Here is a 23,002-nt window from a genome sequence, read left to right on the forward strand (position 1 = left end):
TTCTATGGTTTTGTTCTCTACTTAGGAAAGGCAGTGTCAAGGTCCAGTACACTCTAAATTGTCTTAAAAGTAACCACAGCAAGAACTACAGTCCATATGACCTGTCAACAGACAAGCAGACCACAACTTGTCAAAGCTAAGAGATTCAGCTATATTTTTAGTGCTTGAGTCTTTTATCAGTCTATCCCCAGAGTTAGCTTTTTCTTGGCTGGAGTCCAAAAATACCAACCTATCATCTGGGTAGAAGGGATTCTTATTATTACCACAGATTAGATGAATGTATCTCAGAGAATTTATTGTTTCCATATCATGAGATGAAGCTTCCTTGCCTGGAAACCATCTCTGAATACAAAGTGTCCATTAGTCAGCCTGAGATCCCCCATCAGAGGGATGGGTGCTGTTTGGAATCCATGGGAAGGAGTGGGCTGCAGCTTCCCTGACTGCAGTTTAGGTTGAGAAGGTCGTTCTCCTCTGCTGAGATGGCTGGCTGGCATTACCAGTCAACATTAAGTGCTAGGTGTGGTACTGCTGGGCTGGCATGGGTCCCCTGCATCATCCCAATCCATGAAATGTCAATGTCACCAACAGTCTGAAATAAGTCCTGACTGAAAGGGTGAGACAAAGGCTTGCAACTTCAATTTGCCAGACATCCTTGCAATTATAATACTGAGCCACTTATTAAAAACTAAGTGGTTTCTGTCCTGTAGAAAAGGGCAGAATGTAATCGTCAGTGTCCCATTGGAAGAGCTGATCAGTTTCCTTGGAACAGTGGGAAACAGTGCGAGGAACATGACCTTGATCAGTTCCATCACATGGCCTGGGGTTAGGACACTCGGATGATCTGTGTCATAGCCTCTTCATCTGCTTGATTTGGATCCTACAAAGAAAGCGTAACAGTTAAAGTCCTTTGCAAAAGAACTGGGAACTCATGGCTCTCACTACTTATCACCAAGGGAAACACACAAACTTTGCTAAGTAAACCAAAGGCTTGTGATGTATCTAAGTCTGCACACACGGATTGAAACGCAGCTCCATTAGGAAAGAAGAGACAATACACCCTACTCTTAAAAAGATTCCAAGTCTGGCCTGGCATTCCATTACTAAACACTCCAGAGTTGAGAGTATCTCTCTTTTCTAAGCACCTATGCTGTGCTCTATGCTTAAGGATTAAGGGTCCTTAGGTGGCTAAGAAAAAGACCCAGAGAAACCAAGTCATGTTGTATATTTTCTGATCATCATATTTAAATACTGAGCACTTAGCAGGGCTGGAAAGGACGCTGGAATTTATTTACTTTAATGCACTCATTTTGTAGGTAAACCTGAAGCCTGGATGGGTAAAGTGATTTGCCTGGACTAGAGTCAAAAAGTTAGTGAGGAGCCCAGCAAGAACTAACTCCCAAATCTCTTGGCTCCGATTTAATCTTCTTTCCATTAAACTCTGCCTACTGCCTGCCTTTTACAAAAAACCTGCAGTGTTAAGACAAGGATCAGTGCTTGGGAGTTCCCTGGTGGTCCAGTGGCTAGGATCTGGCGCTTTCACTGCCATGGCCAGGGTTCAATCCCTGGTTGGGGAACTAAGATCCTGCAAGCCGTGCAGTGTGGCAAAAAGAAGGGGGAGGGGATCAGTCCTTGGAAGCTTTTTGCAACACTCCACAATAACCACCTTCAGTTCCTCCACACCAACACTCTGAAGCCTCAACTGGTGTGATCCAAGAAAAAGCTGAAACATTTCTGGAGGTGGTAGGACCAGAGGCTGGGTCTTGATCAGTGAGCATGAACAATAACCAGCCTCTACTGAGCTCTCACCATGCACTAAGCACTGTGCTAAACAGGTGCCTAATGTGACTTACTGCGTGAAATCCCAACATTCCTATAAAGTATCAACAGCATCCCACTTTACTGGTAAAGAAAGTGAGGCTAAGTAACTTACAGAAATAGTTTGACATCTGCTGCAGAAAGCAATGAGCAACTAGCATGCATCCTTGAGCACGGGACTGACATGATTAAGAAAGCACCATCTTTTTTTTCTTTTTTTTTTTGAAAGCACCATCTTATAAAGACAGATTTGACAGTAGTGCAGGTGGGATGTGATGGGTATACAGAATAAAGCATCAGTAAATGGGAGGAACCCATTCATTCAACAAACATTTACTGAGTGCTTGTTCTTAAATGGGCATCAGGCTAAGTACAATAGAGAACAACAATCCTCGACTTTCTACACAGCTTACAGTCTAGTGAAGGAGACAACTACTGCACAATCACACAAATAAAACAATATGATTATCAATATTGCACTCAAAAGAAAAGGAAGATGTGAGAAAATAATGGGGTAGAAGAGACCTCTGGATATGGCCTCTCAGATTTAAACCAAGACCTAAAAGAAGGAGATAGCCAAGCAAAAGGATGGCGTGAGAAGCTTTACAGACCAGCTGTTTTGAAGACAAAGGTTCCTGAACAGTATAGCAAGAGCATAAAGACCAAGCAGCAGGAGGAAATAAAGCCAGAAGTGGGCAGGAGCTAGATCATGCAGGGCCTTGCTGGCCATGGTAAGAACTCTGTATTTTAGTCTAAGTGCAAATGGAAAAGGGTGGGAGTAGAAGGGATTTAAGCAGGATGGTGACGTGATATGATACACGTTTAGAAAGATCACACTAAGATGTGGAGAGTGAACTAGAGGGGCACAAGACGGGAAGAAGGGAGACTAGGCAGCTGCTGTAATAACTGAAGCAAAGAAGAGCAGGTTAGACCAGGCTGACAGCAGTTACGAGGGAAAAAAGTAAGCTGATTCAGAGTATATTTTAGAGTTAAAACCAAGAGGACTTCAAGAATTGGACAATTCTAGCTTTAATAACTGGGTGAATGGACATGTCACTTGTTGCGATGGGTGTCTGGTTTAGGCATAAAAAAATAAAATAAAAACCAACAGTTCTATTTTGGACATATTGACTAGAAATGCCAATAAGATACAATCAGTGAAATTAGATGTAAGAACCAGTATGGTTACAGACTAAGTTCTGGAATTACACTGCCTAGGTATGAATTTCAGTTGCACCATTTTACTAAATATTTTACCTTAGGCAAACGACTTAACCCCTCTAAACCTCAGATTCAAATGTAAAATGGAAACTATAATTCTTACCTCACGGGGCTTGAGCTTGTTGTAAAGATTCAATGAAAAAATGCTTGCAAAAGAAAAGTGCTTAACATAATGGCTGGCACACAGCAGTTAAGTGTTAGCTGCTGCTGCTGCTACTACTACCCTAAGAAACAAACTTGTTCTTTGAAAATCAAGAAAAGTGAGAATTTCAAGAAGGAATTAATAGTAATAGCTGGCAAAGACTGGAAGGAAAAAAGGCCACTGATTAAAGACCTTAGTTCTTTTAAGGTGAAAAGGGCTCTAAGACACACAATGTTGCATCCAGTTTAGAGACTGATTAGTCCCTAGTTTGAAAATATCAAGAGGACAATGCGAAGGCTTCCACCCAAGAAAATACAAGGCAGTAAAGAGAAGAATAAAAGGTATAAATCTTCTTACCTGCATATGGGGACTATCTTTTTCCTTTGGAGAGAAAAATCGTCCACCTTCACCACGCTTCCGTGCCATGGCATGACGGTGCCGAGACTCATGCAGGTATTTCTAAAATAAGAAAAATAAAACTACTAGCTGAAACTAGCATAGCTGCCTAATGCTCAAAAATTTAGGACAGCTGTGATCAAAGCCACCAGGGGCAATTATGACCTTGTATTATGGAGAAATCTTTGGAGAAAACACAAACAGCAGCTAACCATATCTAACTATCATTAAGAATGTAAATGCCAAATAAGTAATAACTAAATAAAGATTCCCCAAAGATATAAAAGAGATGACTACCTACCTCCCAATATATATCCTCTCTTTCACTTTAATAACAAACCAAATTTTAGTTGGTTGCTCAGTAAAAAGACTGCATTTCCTACACTTATTTGCAGTTAAGTGTGGCCATGTAATTAAATTTTGGCTAATGAGATGTATGGAACTTCTTGAATGTTTCCTTGAAAGAATGCCTTTCTTATTCCCTTTGCTCCTAGGCTAGAGCCCAGTCATCTTGGACTATGGACAGCATACTAAGAATATCAGGACAGTAAGAAAGGAGGAGAATGAGTCTTGAGGACTGGAAATGTGCTACCACAGCCCAAGACAATTTATCTCTGGACTTCTTTTACGTAAGATAAAAAAAACACACCCTATTTATGTCATAGTTATTTTTTAAATATTGTAGTTGAAGCTCCATAAAGCAATAATAAATGCTTTTACAAAAGGTAACAGCTATCTAAGTTCAATGTTTGGAAGGTACTCAAGGAAACAAACTACATAAAAGGTAATTTCAAAAGTAGAACCCTGCCGTTCTCATCCTGTATCCTTCCCAATGTTATACATACCCTTCTTTCCTTCGGAATTTTCCCTTCTGCCTCTAATTTAGCCCGGGCTTGCCTCCTCTTAAGTATACGGTGGTACTGTTTGGCATTCACATAGAGAGGCTCTTCTTCAAGCATCTCTGCCCCAGGGAGAGGGATTCTCTGGATAGCAGGCACAGAGCCAGCACCAGGTACCATCTGTGTGAAAAGAAAATCAGAGCTCATTAACTAGTGACATGAAGTACGGACATGGGAATCAGTTTATTGGTCCCTGTTAGTTTTCTTCTGAATGCTACAAAGAGCAGCTTTTATAGGACACTTAGTTAAATGCAGATTCTTGGAGAACATTTACACCAAAGGCCTGCATTTTATTTTTTTAAATATCTTTATTGGAGTAAAATTGCTTTACAATGGTGTGTTAGTTTCTGCTTTATAACAAAGTGAATCAGCTATACGTATACATATATCCCCATATCTCTTCCCTCTTGCGTCTCCCTCCCTCCCACCCTCCTTATCCCACCCCTCTAGGTGGTCACAAAGCACCGAGCTGATCTTCCTGAGCTATGCGGCTGCTTCCCACTGGCTATCGGTTTTATATTTGGTAGTGTATATATGTCCATGCCACTCTCTCACTTCGTCCCAGCTTACCCTTCCCCCTCCCCATGTACGCAAGTCCATTCTCTAGTAGGTCTGCGTCTTTATTCCCGTCCTGCCCCTAGGTTCTTCATGACTTTTTTTTTTTTTTAGATTCCATATATGTGTTAACATATGATATTTGTTTTTCTCTTTCTGACTTACTTCACTCTGTATGACAGACTCTAGGTCTATCCACCTCACTACAAATAACTCAATTTCGTTTCCTTTTATGGCTGAGTAATATTCCATTGTATATATGTGCCACATCTTCTTTATCCATTCATCTGTTGATGGAAACTTAGGTTGCTTCCATGTCCTGGCTATTGTAAATAGAGCTGCAATCAACATCGTGGTACATGACTCTTTTTTGAATTATGGTTTTCTCAGGGTATAGGCCCAGTAGTGGGACTGCTGGGTCGTATGGTAGTTCTATTTTTAGTTTTTTAAGGAACCTCCATACTGTTCTCCATAGTGGCTGTATCAATTTACATTCCCACCAACAGTGCAAGAGGGTTCCCTTTTCTCCACACCCCCTCCAGCATTTATTGTTTGTAGATTTTTTGATGATGAAGGTCTGCATTTTAAACAAACATTCCAGATGATTCTGTAATAGGGGCCAAGGAGTCATACTGAGAAATGACACAACCATGTCCAAATTTTTGTCCACACAACTCTGCTCCATTTTCTAGGAATGTCTGCTGCCATCTAATGGTCATGATGAACGGTAATCGTAAGGCAATAAAAGGGCACAAGGAAAACACAAAGGAACATAGGTTCAGATTGACCAAGTGCTACTAAATGCTTTTAGTTATATAAATAATTTAATTAAATTGTTAACTTACTATATAATTCAACCCATATTTTCCTAAACAAACAAAAACAAAACACTGTACTAAATGTATGAGGAAACAAGTAACAGGCTCCCGTGCCCCACTACCTTCCCGACTATAACAACTTTGAATGGTTGTATTGTTTTTTCTGGTAGTTCCTCTACTTCTGTGCAGGTTTCTACTACTCATTCTTAATTTATCCATTTTAGGTACTGTATACTGACACCCTATTTTGACATATATGAGGATTTAGCTTTCACTCACACCACCCAACTCTCCTTCCCTATCTTCCCAATATATTTACATCACAGTTTTTGGTTTCTCTATTGATTACAATCTTTCTAATTTTGAACTTACTTCTTGTTTTACCCACTCTGGGCAATATACTTTCCATTTCCCGAAGATCAGTAGTTTGTATCTCCCTTCATTATTTGAATTATGAATAAGATTACAGAAAAGCAAATACATCTGTTTATCTTCTGCTGTATCTCTAGCACCTAGAATAGTCTCTGGCACATAGTAGGTGCTCAGAATGAATTATGGTTTGTTGTAATGTTTATTGTGAAAGTAGATCTCTGTAAGTGTCCTAAGGGATTAATCGCAATCCCAAGAGGTCAGCATTATAAACAAGCTTTGTGAGAGATATCAAATTGCAAGTTGAAGAAATTTTCAAAGACAAAGATACATGGAAAAACAAATTACAGATGAGAACAGTGAAATGAAAAATCAGTTTTCTTACCATGACCATCCCTCCTGAATTGACCACATTGCCTGCCACTGGTAGTGTCACAGTGACAGTCCCTTGCCCGCTGCTGGTTGTGTTGGTATTGGCTCCGGTCTGAACAATCTGTGCTCCTGCCAAACTGGCTGCAGGGATGGTGATCATGCCTGAAACAGGGACTGTAACTTTAAGAAAATAAAACATAAAACAAACAAAAAACAGGTACACAGAAAGGAGGGAACACAGTTAGTCCCTCTTCTATCTGGCACACACTTATTCACCCTGGAAAAACATACTCAAAAGCACAAGGGGAGAAAAAGCACTCCTCCATTCTCTCCCTGGTTTGCTGTATATAATCCAAGTAATCACAATCTTAGAAATTCTATTAACTATCTGGGTTCCAGTTCTGAATAAAACTATCCTTGAAATGGATAATTCCCTGGCTATTCCAATAATAGTTTTCAATGCGTGACCAAAAAGTTTGGAGGCTTCCCTTTCTATGGGTATGACTCCAGCTATATCAACTGTTCTTATATATATGAATAACCTGCTTCAGGATGAAGATTTTTATAAACTTTTAATTTGTTTACCCTAAATTGACAATGAGTCAAACAGTTGCAGGACTAAAACTTAAAACTAAACCAGGTACTCCAAGCCCCCAAGCTATCACCAGCAGCACTTGAGGATTTGTTCATCATTCTCTGAGCTCCTGCCAGTTCAGGCCCTCTCCCGAGTCATGGGAGAGCACACTTACTGCCCTCACTGGATCTTGTATACTGCCAAATTTTAATCACATGTCAAACCTTTAGTCATAGAATACATACCTCTAATAAGGGCTATGCACTGTGTTTATTTGGTCACATGCATATCTCACTTACTAGACTAGAGGGTCTTTGAGAAGAAAACTACTTTTAGTAATGTGCTACATATACACAGTGGGCATATAAGTCTTTTTGGAATAAATTAATAATGAAGTGGCCCAGAAAAAAAAAAAAGCAGCAACAGCAATAAATGCCAACTTGACTTATGATGTTTGTCTCTACCACCAAAGAAACTCCATATTTCTAATCTTCTATTTAGAAAACATTTCTTCCCAGAAAGAATAAAAAGCTTATATAATCCTTAGGGTCCTAATGGTTGTCTTTAACAACCACTGTAGTTCTACAAATGGAATCAACATTGGTCGCATATTGGTGACAAGGAACTAACAATCAACGGAGACTTAGAGGAAATTTTGTTGTTTTCCAAAAATATGTCGTATAGAGGTCACCACAAAATTTCTAAAGCAGTCATTTGCTCAAGATAAAAAGGATGCCCCCAAAAGTGCCACAGAAATGATGGGCACACGTACCTTGCTGGAGAATGGTGCCATCTGCATTAACTGGCTGATAGACGATGGTCTGCCCTTCGGCAGTTTGTGCCACTTGCTGCCCCTGGACAGCAATCTGCTGTTGCGTCTGTAGGAAATAAATAATGACACAATTTAACAGATTCCAAAGACACCACAAAGAAAAGGACTATGTAGTCCTTTTTAAGAAAAAGAAATTTTTTGGATGGTTTTCTTCCCCATTTCTACTACATGTGAAATATTTGACTCAGCCGTCTAACCCTCCCAAAGCAGCTGTGCTCCTGTGTTGACACAGTGGACAGTGGAATTACCTGCGTCTGGCCAGCAGTGACGGCTGTCTGGGGCTGCTGGATGATGATCTGCTGGGTCTGGCCCTGCTGGCCCTGCACCTGCACAGCCTGCCCACCCTGGATCTGGATCTGTCCAGGTGGGACCAACTGTATCTGTGGAACAGAATATAAAAGATTAGTATCCTGCTGACACTGGCCTCCTATGGTTCTGGAGTGTTAGTTACCCAAATTCCTCTAGAAGGCAGGAAATGCTCTAAAGAGGAAAAAAAGAAGTCCTGTTTTGCTCTATTATGAATTAGAGATAACTTGTTTTCCATTTATGAAACAATGGGGGAATTTTGACCACTGTCTGGATACTGGATGATATTATGGAATCAATGTCAGTTTTTAAAACGATGATAGGCTGGCATGGGTATATATTTCTAAAAGCATGGTCATTTAAAAATATACCCTAAATATACCTAATATACCCTATTTTTAATAGATGAAATGGTACTACATATATTCAAAATAATCCTTGAGTAGGGGAATATAGATGAAAATGGATTTACTTAAACATAATACTAGTTTGTGTGTTAAAATGGGTGATGAGGATTCACCATACCATTCTCTTTGTTTTTGTTTGTTTGAAGTTTTTTATAATAACATATTGAAAAAAAATTAAGTAATTCCTAATTTTTCCAACTGGGATTCTATAAATATGTATATACAAAATCCTTAAAAGATTTTGTACAGAAAGGTTGAGACTATCATATTAGACACCCCTGCAGTCAACACTGAGATTTAACAAATTAAATTAGAAAGTGTTGGTAAATAAACAAGTAAAGAAATTTATCTGGTTATCTGGATCTTTTTCTACCTGTTTTGGATAGCAAGGAATACGTGTTATTGGTCAATAGGGTTTCCTCTTCTATCTATTCATATTCTTTGCCCATTTTTCTACTGGATTGTTATTTTCATATCAATACATAAACAGATTTTTTTTTAGTGTATTCTGGCTACGAACCCAGTTACGTGTTAAAAATACCGTCTCCAAATTTTGTCTTCTACCTTTGTTTTATGATATATTTTGATGTATACAAGTTTTTATTTTAAAGTAGTCAAATCAATTTTTTTTGTCTTTAAGAAATCCTTCTCTACCCCACAGCATAAAAAAAATATTCCTGTAAAGAGAATATAAAAGTTTCCAAGTATGCTTTTTTCCATTTAGATCTGTAATCTATCTAGCAAGTATTTCTGATATAGCATGAGGTAGAGATCAATTTTCTTTTTTGATATCATTCTTAAACCATTTCTTCACTGACACTTTATACTATTTTTGTTATATACCAATTTCCAATATTCTTGCATCTATTTCTTGGCTCTCTACTTTAGTTCCATTGTCTATATCAAGCCAGGGATATTAATCTGAGAGCATAGGCTTCACTGGAATTCTAAAAGAGGAGATGCAATCCAAAAAAAGGTTAAGTACACTTCTAAAAGACACGGTTATTCAAAAAACACTAAAGCAACCTCTAATAAAAATGGATTGAAATTTTAAGCATTCTAAGGGAGGCTATGGGATCTCACCTAGAGACATATTATGTAACATTAACAGAAAATAATTTTTCCAAGATGGTTTGATTAGTTACAGTCCTGCTTGGAGGGAGGGGGATAAAATAAACGTTTCAATGTCTCTTAAAGGCCAAAAAAAAATCCCACAAAAATCACAGAATTCAGAGCTGAAATGAACCCTAGCAATCACCTGATATAAACTGCATTTTCAAATGAGAAAACTGACACTCAAATGACTTGGCCAAGATCAGAAAGTTTGTTTAATGGCAGACCTGTGAATGAAGTCAGGTCATTGCACTAGTGGTACAATGTTCCTAGCACTGAATCACACTATTTCTATTCAACAGAGAAGAGGGAGTGGCAAGAGGGGGCTGGAGACGAGGCAATGACAGCAAGGACAGAAATGAAATAGCAGTGTGAAACTGAGGCAAGTACACACACTAAAATATATTTAAAGGCTCATACATTTATGCATGGAGAAACATGGAAACTATTTTTAATCCTAACTAAAACTCTATCTTGGCAAAAATATGCCAATAGCTTTAAAAATGATCTTACCCTTCGCCCAACCAATTCTTCCACTCCAAAGAAATTACCATAAGATTAAATTCAACTGAAAAAATAAAGCTATAAAATTCAAATACATTTATAGTAATCTTACCTATAAAAGCAAAAAAAGAAAAAGAAAACAAGCAAAAATCCCTAACTACTCTTTGTAAATTAGAAATTCTGATTCATCAAATTGACCATTATGAAGGAATTAAAAATGATAAGAAACTCATGTGGGGGGGGGAAGCAAAGTAGAAAAAACAAAAACACCAAACACACAACAATGAAAACTATGTGCATGTGTATAACTATGTCTGAAAGGTGTGCACAAGACCACAAGGGAATATGCAAAACTTAAAAGTTTGATTTATCAAGCATAGCCAAATTTTTTTCAACTTATATTACATTCCTCCAGAAAAATGAAGACATTAATGAAATAATTGTAACTGTTAAAACAAATTAAAGATATAAACAGCTTTAGAAAATTTTAGTAAAAAGTTCATAAACATATATACTCGTTGGGATTTAGCTATTAATTACAAAGGTGAGATGACTTAAGTATATACTTCTCTGCAAATTATTTCTCACTAAAAATACTTCAATATTAACCCCTCACCCAAAGTCAACAGTTCGTCCTTTTTAACAAGGACATAACACTCCATATGAATATAGTATGATGTATTCAACCATTTCTTTATCCTTATTAACAGACACTCAGGCTACAATTTTTTTTTTTTTTTGCTAGTAGAATGCTGCAATAAATGTCTTTGTACATTTCTCCCTAAATATTGATGCTTTTGTTCCTATAGAATAGATTCTCAGAAGCAGAACAGGTAGATCAAAAGGCTTATGTATTTAAGAGTGAGATATCTTTCCAAAATGACTTTAGAATTTGAAAATTACCAAAAATAATGAATGTTTCATTTTCTTGACACCCATTCTAGCACTGGATATAATTACTGTTTAAAATTTTTGCCAACAAGATAAAAATCCCTCTAAAAATTTGATGCCACAGAGTTGTGTGTCCTGTTTACTTTTGTTTTCTGTTTCTGAATCAGTCTTTCCAGTGGATTTACCTAACTACTTTATATGTCTGTTTAAGGAATCAGCTTTTCTTTACTTTTCTACATTTGTTGGTTTTCTACTTCATTAATTTTAACCTATCTTTTGCTCATTTTGTTCTTTTCCTAACTTTCTAAGAGAAATACCATTGTTTATTTGCAGTTCTTTTAAAATATTTAAGTTTATAAATTTTGCTCTAAGTACAGCTTGAAGTGTGTGCGATAGGTTTGAACTGAAATATTTCCATCACTTGCTAGATAACTCAAGTTATAAATTACATGGAAGGAAATGAAGACTATAAAATTCCCTCCCCCAGTGCCCAGAAGTGCCAACTGAGATCATACCAATGAATTACTTTTATTAAACTAGATTCTTTTTATATTCTTTACATTGATTTGAGATCACGTCTAATATCTTAGTCCTTACCAGAGATGTCCAATTTCTGTATAGCTCTGCTTTATATCACTGACACTACAAAGGTGGGAAATCGACTAAATGCGAACAGAAGGTAAGAAACAATTAAGTGCAATATCAATTTTCAGTTCGCAACAACCTATTTCTTAAAACCTGTATCCTGTTATTCTGTCTAAACATTTTTAAAAATATCACTCACCTGCTGCAAACCCTGTGTCCCAGATACAGGTACTTGCATGATGGTTTGACCTTGTCCACCAGGAACAGCCTGGACCATGATGGGTTGGCCAGTTGATGTGATTAACTGGCCTCCACTGACCTGTACCATTAATGGCTGCCCCTGGACCTAGAATAAAGTAAAATAAGAACAATGAAATAACATAAGACACAAAATGGTTTTTACCAAAAGACAATCACTGCATCTACTCTGCTGCCTGGCTAGAGAGGGAGAAGGTAGGAGAGACACTAAGAAAATAAGTCTCAAGTCCTCATCCTCAAGTAGTCTTCTTCGAAAATACAGTATCTTTGACTAAATGCCAAGCTGAATACTTTAAGGTCAGATATAATGGAGAATAAGCAGAGTCTTTGGGAAGTCTCAATAGATACAAGGCATTTATCATCAAATACAGGCTAAACCCATGAGAAGTATTTAATCAAATCATCAAGGCTATTTTCGTTTTTAGACCAATATCCAGGAATAGTCTCTAGTGAAGGCTGGAGAGGAGGCAATGAGAGGGAGGGCTGATGGTGGGGATGGTGGTTGACTGCAAATTCTAAGTAACTTGTAAGGAGTAAATCAAACTGTACCTAGCAACCACTCCAGGTTAGGCAGTGAGCAGCTCTGGAAGCTTATATAGAATGCCCTTCCTCCCTACAGTTTCTCAAGCATAAATGAAACATATACCTTTTACTCTCTTCACCTCACTGAGAATTCTAGTCCTGTGGTTGTTTAAGGAGCCCACTAGCAAAAATGCCTAGAAATATATTGCTGGTGAGTTTGCAATCTCTGTGGTGGAACTTGTCACACTGGACCCTGCAATACCTGCATAGTTATTTTAGCTTTAACAAATATGAACATTATACAAAGCACTCAAGTGTACCAAAAAACTCCCAACTTTCAAGCTCCAGTGAGTAAATGGATTACTCTAGAAGCCAGGGCATTGTAAGTGCTCTGTAACATCTTGAGTCTCAATATAAAAATATCTAGCTAACCGCATTCTGAAAGCCAAAAAATAAGCCACTTTAGTTCAATAGAATAGCTAAAAGTCCAAACTTTCTATCTTTGTTTTGAGGAATTATTTGTAACAGATCAAAAGAAAATTCGTATATCTGAAATAATCATTCTTAATGCTAGTGAAAGTATGTTCAAATAACAGGAATTAGTTAAAAGACCTATCTATCCTAGATTAGTAATTAGATATTAAGCCTCCCCCCACCCCCAAGCATATCATAATCTTCAGGAACATTCAAATCTTGTATTTTGTTAAACTGTTCATTGAGAAATTCCACTTTACTTTTTAAAGACTTGCATATGCTCTATGAGGAAAGACTTTCCAGAATATTTATTGCATGACTAACTGAAAGAAGTATTTAGAATTCTCCAAAATAATGAGAGCCCTAGAGGAAAGGTTTCCATTATTTTCATAAATTACCTCCATTTCTTTAAATAAAATCTGCCTAAGTAGGAAACACAAGTTTTAAGGCACAACTATTAGTAATTTTCTGGCTATCCATCATCTTAACTTTTCCCTTCATTGACACACTTTTCCCTATATATGCACATGATGAACTATTTGAGACTCCAAGGAACCCACTGTTTTTACAACATATGAATGAATACAAGAATACATGCATCAGACAAGAAGCCATACAGTTAAGAGCATGTTGCATTCCCATTCCACAAGTGGTTAATGACAATACTGTTTTATATTTCAATAAGATGAAGCAAGCATGAAAAACATGAATAACAAACTGCTGAACTGAGATTTGAATATAGTTTGGGAGGACCTATAAGCTCAGCTTATTTCAGCTTAATTTATGTGCAGAATTGGCTGTACATCATCATCAAACACTATGAGTGGCATGTTTGGGAGTGGGGCTGAAAGGGTAAAGTGAAATGATTACAATAAAGGGTAGTTCACTGCAGCATACTTGCTAAGCAGCACTAATAATAAAGTGAGATGCCAGTTCTACATTCTAGGTCCTACTCTGAATCATTTCCATTCAATGGAGGGAAAAAGGCAGGGTACTCGTATCTTGTCAATTTCTCAAAAATATGGTCATTTTAGTTAAAGTAACCTATAAACTCAGAAAAGACTTATGCTTCTTCACTTATCTTTATATAGGAACTGGCCAAAATATAACCCCAATTTACATATTTAACTTGGTCATACATAATGTTAGGAAACTGCATTGTTTAAGTAGGAATTCTTATGGAGGCTATAATACTTAAGACTTACAGAAAGCATATCCCACCTCTGTCCAAGAGCTATGGGGCAATCTCTGCAGATGTAATAATAAGACAAGTCATTATTTTCCCCAAGAAAGGTAATGAAAAGATAGCAGTTAAGAGATTAACAAGATTCGGTGATTAGATCAATCTTGTCAAGTGCAATCATTACTGCAGGACAGGACAGCCAAGTTGTCCTTTTAATAAACATATAGCACAATCTACCCTAGCAAAATGTATATATTTTCTTCTCCACTATCATAATACAAACTCAAGAAAAGTTAACATGCGATCTTATTACAGTTTGATCTCTAAATAGGTTCTAATGCCACTTGTAAGAATTTCTTCCTGTCCCTTATCCTGATTCTTTCCCAGACATTCCCAAAGAAACATTAGCCAAACGGCACTTTTCAGAAAATTGATACTGGGGTCACTACATGATTTAGCATGAAACATTAGGAAACTGGCGTCTTCTAAGCCTCAAAGACAAGTTAGCAGCATCAAAGACATGCATCTGACTTTGCCATTTCTCCATGAGATCCTACCACAAACAGCACCAAACATGAGGAGAGGAGAAGTTCATGCAGTGCTTACAGAGAATCAGAGAGGGCACCACTACCTGGAGGGTCTGGACTTGCTGGCCTGAGGCGGATGCCACCTGGGCCTCAGTCTGCAACTGGACAGCAGTAACACCACCCTGCTGCTGAGAACAGGAACAGGAAGAGCTTGAAATGTGTCAGGAAGGAAATGTATAGTTCAAGACATGAGGTCACCTTACCTCTTGTGGGAGAGGGAGGGTCTTCTTTCAATAGCCCCACCCTACACAGGACTTTCAAACTGTAGGCTCCCTATACTGAAGCTGTTTTGTTGAAGGTAACAGATTACAGATCTTAGCCCTTTGTCCCCAGAGTGGAACTCAAAACACACTTCCATGACTCAAAAAAAATCAATATAGCTGACATCATTAACCAAAAATTTTTTAACACAGTCCTTCCCTCCAAAAATAGGTATTTGATCCTTCTTCGTGAAGTTATTTTAAAGCTCTTTTTATTTCCTCAAATGAATTCACAAGAACAAAAAAGTTCATCAGGTTTTAGCAGCTTTGAAGCTACAATGAAGAATTTCTGGAACTTGAATGCAATCCCCAGAAAGGAAGAATGAAGGTAATCACCATGAGCCAAAATCATCTTCATGAGGTCACTGCTCTTATGTCCCCAAACTAGGATTACTCCTACTCAGTTGGACTACCTTAGAAGCAATGTTTTCACAGATTCAGCCTAATTTTTATTACTCCTAATAGTAAGTTCTGACAGAACAAGAATTCACCCACCAGGGCATTGGTATGAATGGAGGGTCCTCTGTGGAATCCCCTTTTCTACCAAGGCAGTTGAAGGAAGCTGCAGTTACATGGAAGGAAAAGCCAGCAAAGGAATTTCGATAATTAATCTCTTTTAATCAAGAGTAGCTCCTTTCTTTGATCATTAGATGGAAAAACTCACCATCAAAACATCCTCTGCCCTCCCTACTAACTATTTTTCTATATTATCTAAGTTCCATTTTGGAAACAAAACATTCCCAATCTTGGCCTAAGGTTAAATCAATGCATAATAAATTTCTTTTCTTCCAGGGAGAAAAAACAAGTGAAGTTTTCCGAAAATAGAGCCAGGTATAAATCATCAGAAAATGTAATCTGTGTATAAATTCAAGAAGGCAACCTATCTTAATTAGGATAAACCAGCAGCAGGGAATTCCCTTCTAGTATGTGCTTATCCATAAGTGTGGCTATCTAAATATTATCCTCATGTTAAACTAGAGCTTTTCAAAATAAGCACTGTGATGGATCAAATCAAAGGACAGTGGATTTCTTAGAAGCTATCTTGGTTTGTTTATTGTGGCCAAAGCCTTACTAGACCACAAGGTAGCTTAATCAATAAGAGAAACAACCAAATTGAATCCAGGAAGAAGAACAAAAAAAACCCCTCCATAATTCCATCTGAAAACAGACTAGGTGTTTGATTTCTAATTAGATAAAAGGGGGCAATTTACTATTAAACCAGGCTGCCATGAAATCAAATTCTAAGTGGTTATGGACTGGATATAGACTTCTGAACAGAGAAAATGAGAGAAACTGCAACAAAGCCAATCTTTGAAAAGCACTTCAGCACAAGTCACCAGACCCATTACTTATAAGATCTGAGAGCTCTCAATTCTGCTACTGAGCAGTGCTATTATCAGCTCCTTTGCTGTGATGTTTAAAGCAGTTTTACTTCCATACCTGCTGCTGAATCTGTCCAGCCTGTACAACAATCTGCTCTGTTGAACTATTGCTGTTTGCTGTATACTGTTCCATGGTCCCTCCAAGTTAGAGTCTTGACCACAGTTGAGTTTCACTCTGGAGATCCTAGAAGACTTCAAGATGCACTCCTATTAGAAAGGTAGGAAAAGTAAAGTGAGATTGTTAATAAAGGCCTCACCAGATGCTTAACCTTGATAACGCTATTTAACATATATAAAAAATGCTCTTTGTCATTTCTCATCAGCAATCTTTCCTTTCAATACTACTATAGCAACACTTGCACCTTAAGAAATTCTCATTAAGCTACAACATCACTTTGTTACAAGGCCTATTTAACACTGATTTTCAGGTCTGCACATGTACTTTAGAGAACAGTTTCTTTAATTTGTAACACATTTGCACTACATATGGTAAGCAATTTAAAATTTCAGGGTTTATTATTTAGTAAGTAATTACCCAGACCTGAAGTCAAACCCGTTGCTTATCAACATCTCCATTAAGTAGTGTTAAGTAAGAAAGACCCAGCAAAGGTTTAGGAGTTTGCGTTTTAATCCAGAGCAAGGAATAAAAAAGAATTACAGAAACAGCAGGCTATGATTTTCTCTGAAAAGAATTTAAGTTTTCCTCAGTCATGAATCTGAATGCCTAATAATACCCCACCCTTTATTGTATAATTTTAACTTTTACTATGATAATTTTCAAAAATGTACCAACATAGTGAGAACATTATAATGAACCCCTATGGCCATTACCCAACTTCAACAATTTTCAACCCATGGTCAATCTTATTCCACATAGATCTCATCCACTTTCCACCCACCCCTGCATTATTCTGAAGCAAATCCCAGACACTTTATTATTCCAAAACTCCAAAAATACTTCAGCATCTATCTCCAAAGAGTAGATTCTTTTCTTTATCATTTTATCACAATGACATTGTGCCTCTACAATTACTTCAAAACATTAAAAAATTTGTAAGTTCTTAATATCAAATATGCAGTTAATGCCCAAATTTACTATTCTCATACACTTTAACAGCTGAAAGCTCCTTTTTGAAATAAGCACACAATTAGATAAACTGAAGTGATATTTGAGAACCTTGAATAAAGACCTGATTCAAAAATTTAAAATTATATAAATTATCAAAGGGTAATTCACCTTGGAAACATGGGGGAGGTACAGCTGTATATAAGCAAAATGTAGATAAATCTTTCCCCAAACTTTTCTCCAGGCCTTCATGAATTCTAAAATTTGAATGACAAAGTTATATGAGTTACATGATCTGCACATCACAGCAGCAAAGCAGTGCACCACTCTCCACAAATCCACACATGGTGGATGATATGAATCACCCACCATGATTGTAAGGTGTCTCAATATGATGTGAAGAAATCAAAATATATTCAAGTGTGTGCCCAAATATTAGGAAGAAGTATATTGATGGATGAATAGATGGAGAGATAGATATATACATAGGTATCTCTCTGAAAAGGCAAGTATAGTACATTAACAGTAGACTCTAGATGAAGGGTATACAGGTGTTTATTGTAAAACACTTCCAACTTTACTGTATGTTTGAAAATTTTTATACTAAAATGTTGGGAGGAAAATCTAATAAAAATCGATTGAGCCTATTACTCATAACCAAATTGGTATGTAGTATAAGAGTGTAAGAGTTATAAACAAGTGACCGGATGACTATGTCATCACAGCATGATGGTATGTGGCGATGCGGTTCTTCAACTCACTACCCTTGCTCTAATGGAATGCTCACCAAGCACACATCTAGCTATAATTTGGATTTACATATACACTAGCCAACAGGGAGCAGATATGATCAGCAACACAAGTAAACTTGATAGCTATTCCTCATTGCATACTGAAAAACTGGCTTTCTGATTTTTATGTCTCTTCTGAATTGGGTGACTCAGTTGGCTCCTGAGAGATTCTGGGAACAGTACAGAAAATTAGATTTTCAGCCAGACTAAGTGGCTCTTCCAGGGAAGTGAATGGTCTTCCCTAAACTCTATCTTGTCTCTAACTGCAATATACACAATACATTTATGTTTCTAAACTAATAAAATTAAAAATTAAGGGTCATGATACAAAACAGTGGTGTGATTTCATTTATATGAAACCCTGAGAAGGTAATAGTAATCTAGAGAGAGAAAGCAGATCAGTGGTTTCCTGGAAATAGAAAAGGGGGAAGAGGGGAAAGTGGGAAGTTGATTGGAATAGAGCATTTGGAACTTTTCCAGGGTGATAAAATGTTTTATATTTTCTTTGTGCTGGTGGTTGCATAGGTGTGTAAAATTTGTCAAAATTCATCAAAATGTACACTTAAAATGATTATCCTTTATGTCTAAACTATATCTCAAAAGAGTTGATTAAAAAAATAAGGATCAGGAAGGAATGTCCTCTATATTTCAACAACCCACCCCACCCAAATCCCCTTCCTGTATAAGATTTTTTCCTTGACCACTAATTTCCAGAAGTTTACATCGCACTGGAAGTGCAGGGAAATGACTAATAAACCGTCATGCAGATTTTCTTCTTAACTAGTTTATCCTGGTAATACAAATGCTTCAATTTAAAAACACTTAAATCCACTATACTTTGAAGGGTCAAAAGGAAGCAGCTTCAAGTCTAACAGCAATTCTCTGTCATATTAACGAGGGAGCGATTCAGCGTGGAGCATGATATTGAGACTGCTAATGCTGAAGGCTGGACGCAACTGGCTTCTATGAAGCCACATGTTCCCATTACTGTGAGCTTCAGTTAGCAGAACTGCAAACATCGTCGTCTTTCCTCAAGTGCCTTTCGGCCACATTCTGACAGAATTAAGTCGGCCAGATTTAGTCTGTCTAGCTCTCACTCCTAACTCAAAGTTTGAATGTTTTTTCCTCAAAGAGAGAAAGTGAGTATGTTTATTCCGGTTAGCAAGAAAATTTCCCTTCCTCTTCACTTCAAGGTGCAGAACCTGAAATGCAGCTAACTACTTAGGAATCCATTCATTGTGGACCCACACACATTTTTATTTTAAAGCTAAAACTTCCAGAAACTCAACTATAAGCAAGTGAAAAACCCCGTAGAATTATCATATTTGACAATCACTACCAGGTAAAAAACTCGAACAGCAGCTTTCAAACTTTTTTGACAACTCACAGTAAGAAAAACATTTCACATCACAAATGCACATGCAACATATTAAAAAAGTAACTAAAACAAAAGTTTCATGAATACTTACCTTTATAACATAAGATGAACTGTGATATTTTCTATTCTACTGTAAAAAATTACCAGCATTGGCCCACTAAATTGACTTCACAACTCAACAAACAGGTTCTGATCTGTGTTTGATAAAAGACTAGAGAACAAAGGGCTGTCCATCTTCCCCAACATCCAAAAGGTTGTGGATTGCAGTTCCTAATTTGCTTCTTAATCTCCACTAATGATGTACCACCTGTCAGACACCATCCTGAAGGTTTTAGAAATAAAAGTAAAACTGTGACTAAGATTTTAACTTCAAAGAGTCTTTAAATTCAGTAAAGGAGTAAAAATCTGTACTGAACCCCTAAGAGAAAAACAAAGTAATATGGGAGTTTGGAGGACACAGATTTCTTCCAATTGGGGATCGATAAGAAGGCTTTAGAAAAATGTGGCATCTGACCTGGTCTTAAGCATGAGCAGGATTTATATATGTGATGAAGTGGGAGGGAATGGAGTGCTCCAAATGAGGACAGAGCATAAAAACAAGGACAGAAAAATTTCCACATATGAACAGTATATACAAGGCCACATGTCAAGAGAAAGCTAAGGCCAGATTACTGTATCTCAACATTCCAGGCTAAATTCTTCTGCAGATAGGTGGAGTCTCCAGAGGGGTTTAGCAAAAAAGTGACCAAACTATAACTGTCGTTTAGAAAGAAGTCTAGCAAAAATGTTTGCTGGTTTTTTAGTGACTAGATATAACCATTTTTAAGTACCAAGGTATTCATCCAGTCCAAAGGCAAATGTAAACATTCTAAAAAATATCTAAACCACAGTGCTCCATCTATTAGATATTTTAAGAATTAAATAAATTTTAAAAATGACTTAAACAATGAAAAACTCATTACAAAAAGTGAAAACAAAAACTGTCCCCAAATTTTTAGTAGTGGAAAGAGCACTACTCCTCAGGTGTAGTTTTCTGCAACCTACCAGTTGTATGACCTTAGTAACTGTGATTATACTAAAAGCCTACTCCATGTGGCAAGGACTGCTGCACTCAGTGCTTCACATGAGTAAAAACTTTTAAAGTCCTAGGAGAAAAATCTTCCTTTTCCCCCCAAAGTCAGCTGCTATTGTGGAGCAGAACCCCATAAGCCAGAAACTTATTTTTCCAATCTTAGAAAAAAGTGTGTTTCTAGATTTCTCTTATCCAAATCTCCACAAAAAACTGCTTCCGAAAAATTCCTTAGCAAGATATACAAGTGTTTTTACCAACTGGGCTTTCCAGCCTAAACTCTCATGGCAACTGCCCACTGTCCTATACTTTCTTCCCCCTTGAACACACAGCAAAGCTTGGTGCCTCTGCACATGCTTTTCTCTTTGTGAGCAATGCTCTTCCATTCTTTCTTGTCCGAAGAAATCCCATTATCCTTCAAGGCCAGTCAAAAGTGTGGCAATGCTGGCCTTCCACCGGGGCTGTTGATAGCTCACACATCAGTGCACCACAGAACTGAACTTGGCCCCGTTACAGCACTAACCGTGAGATATTAATTACTTGTTCACCTGTCAATCTCCACCAGGCTGGGAAGGTTCTTATCGACCTCTAACCACTCCCTCCCCAGCACACAGATGGACGCCTGGTACATACTAACTGTTCGATACTTGGCTGTCAACGGAGATTTCCTTTCACCCTAACCAAAACCCCACAACACTGTTAAGTTTCTATAAATACCTGCTGAGAAAACATCAACATACTGGAAAAAAACAAACCAAGAGATGGCTGTGGACTGAGCTAATGAGTGAAACCTGACACGTTCTAAGTGACACAGAAAGGTTAAAAGAAAATAACTGTGCATTCCCAAGGGAGCGAGAATTCACAAGATGAGCAACAACAGGTAAGACTACTGAAAGCAAATTGTGCAGCCTCCGGGAAAAGGAATGCACAGGGCTCGCCACCTTCTATAGTGAGGTTCCAGGCACCGAATGGACAGGCCTTACAGCCCGGGCAAGGACGGGTGACCGCCTGGTTGCGCTCCAAGACGGAGGTGTGCAGTTCTGCCCGGCGATCGGGGCGGGGAAGAGAGGAAATGACGAGCCAAAAGGGGGTGGTAACGGCGCCGGGCCGGAGACCCGGGCCGAGCGTGCTGGGAGGAGGGGCGCAGCGGGGCCGGGGAGTGGGTGCACTAATGGTCCCCTCCACCGATCAGGGGGACAGCGGGGACGGCGGGGCGGGGCGGGGCGGGGCGCGGCGGGGCGGGGCGGGGCGGGGCGGGGCGGGGCGGGGCGGGCCCCGCCCACCCCCCTCTCCGCGCTGCACGCGGGGCCCGATGGCTGCGGCGCGCGTCTTCCCCGGGCCTGCCTCCCGACCCAGAAGGGCTGCAGACAGACAGACCCGCTCACGGAGGGGTGGGGTGCGCGGGCCGCGCGGGGGGAGACTTCCCGTCCCGAGGGCCAGAGCGTGTTGAGTGCAAGGGCGGGCTTAAGTGTGAGGCCGGAAGGACCAGGAGGAAACCGCCAAGGCCCCGGGCCCGCGTGTGTGTGTATACCAGAGCGTAGGGGCCTTCGTGGCAGGCAAACGCAACACCCCCCGGCCTGGGGCCTGAGGAGCTGTGCCTAAGGGTCGGGGGAACGGGGACGCATCGCATCCCCAACTGGCTCTGGCACCCTGCGAGGCTCTGGACCCCGAGATGCCTGCTCCCGAGGGCGCCATCCCCGCGCGGGGCGGCCCCCTGCAGGCCTCGGCCGGGAGTGCCCCGGGGCGCTCGCAGGCTCCGGCCTGGGCCGTCGGGAGCCCCGCTCGGCTAAGCTCAGCTCGACTCCCCGGGCTCGACGGGCGCCTGGGCCTCTCCTGAGTGGTCAGCGAGACCCGCCAATCGGGGCGCTGGGGCCGGCTCTGGGCCTCTGGATATTGGCTCCTCACACTCACCGTGCCTCGCTCCCCCGGTTCGCTGCCCGCGCTGATTGGCTCCAGTACCGGACCCCGAAACCCAATCAGAGGCTCCAGCCGCCGCTGCCGCCGCCACTGCCGCTGCCTAGCAAAATGGCGAAGCCGAACAAAGGGGAATCGGGCCTCCCTCCAACTGCCTCCGCGCAGGCGCCTCCGAGACCACGCCCCCTAACCCGAGCTCGGGCTCGCCCCACCCCCAGTTGAAGGAGCACTGCTCAGGCATCCCCTGAAGCCACGCCCACTTCCCTGATTGGATCACACCCCCAGCCGAAGGAATACGCAGGCGCCTTCTAGACACCCC

The 23,002-nt window shown here is 39.5% G+C and overlaps 1 protein-coding gene across 7 annotated transcripts; it reads right to left on the minus strand.

The window, feature by feature from the left end:
- Positions 1-274: 274 nt before the first annotated feature.
- Positions 275-22,823, minus strand: NFYA (nuclear transcription factor Y subunit alpha). 7 transcript variants are annotated; one of them, XM_061195072.1, is made up of 11 exons: positions 22,681-22,823; positions 17,703-17,788; positions 16,524-16,672; positions 14,865-14,951; positions 11,999-12,145; positions 8,242-8,373; positions 7,934-8,039; positions 6,601-6,767; positions 4,420-4,593; positions 3,536-3,637; positions 275-877 (listed from the first exon to the last, which is right to left on the minus strand). In XM_061195072.1, exons 3-11 carry the CDS (start codon positions 16,596-16,598, stop codon positions 824-826), a joined length of 1,044 nt encoding a protein of 347 aa, XP_061051055.1. In that variant the 5' UTR covers positions 16,599-16,672; positions 17,703-17,788; positions 22,681-22,823; the 3' UTR covers positions 275-823. The 7 variants fall into 7 exon arrangements, with proteins under 7 accessions (XP_061051055.1, XP_061051056.1, XP_061051057.1 ...); XM_061195073.1 differs by lacking the exon at positions 17,703-17,788 and having other exon boundaries at positions 14,865-14,948; XM_061195074.1 differs by lacking the exon at positions 17,703-17,788 and having other exon boundaries at positions 14,868-14,951.
- Between the last annotated feature and the right edge of the window lie 179 nt (positions 22,824-23,002).

Source organism: Eubalaena glacialis, chromosome 7 (genome assembly GCF_028564815.1).
Source record: "Eubalaena glacialis isolate mEubGla1 chromosome 7, mEubGla1.1.hap2.+ XY, whole genome shotgun sequence".
NCBI classification, from domain to species: domain Eukaryota; kingdom Metazoa; phylum Chordata; class Mammalia; order Artiodactyla; family Balaenidae; genus Eubalaena; species Eubalaena glacialis.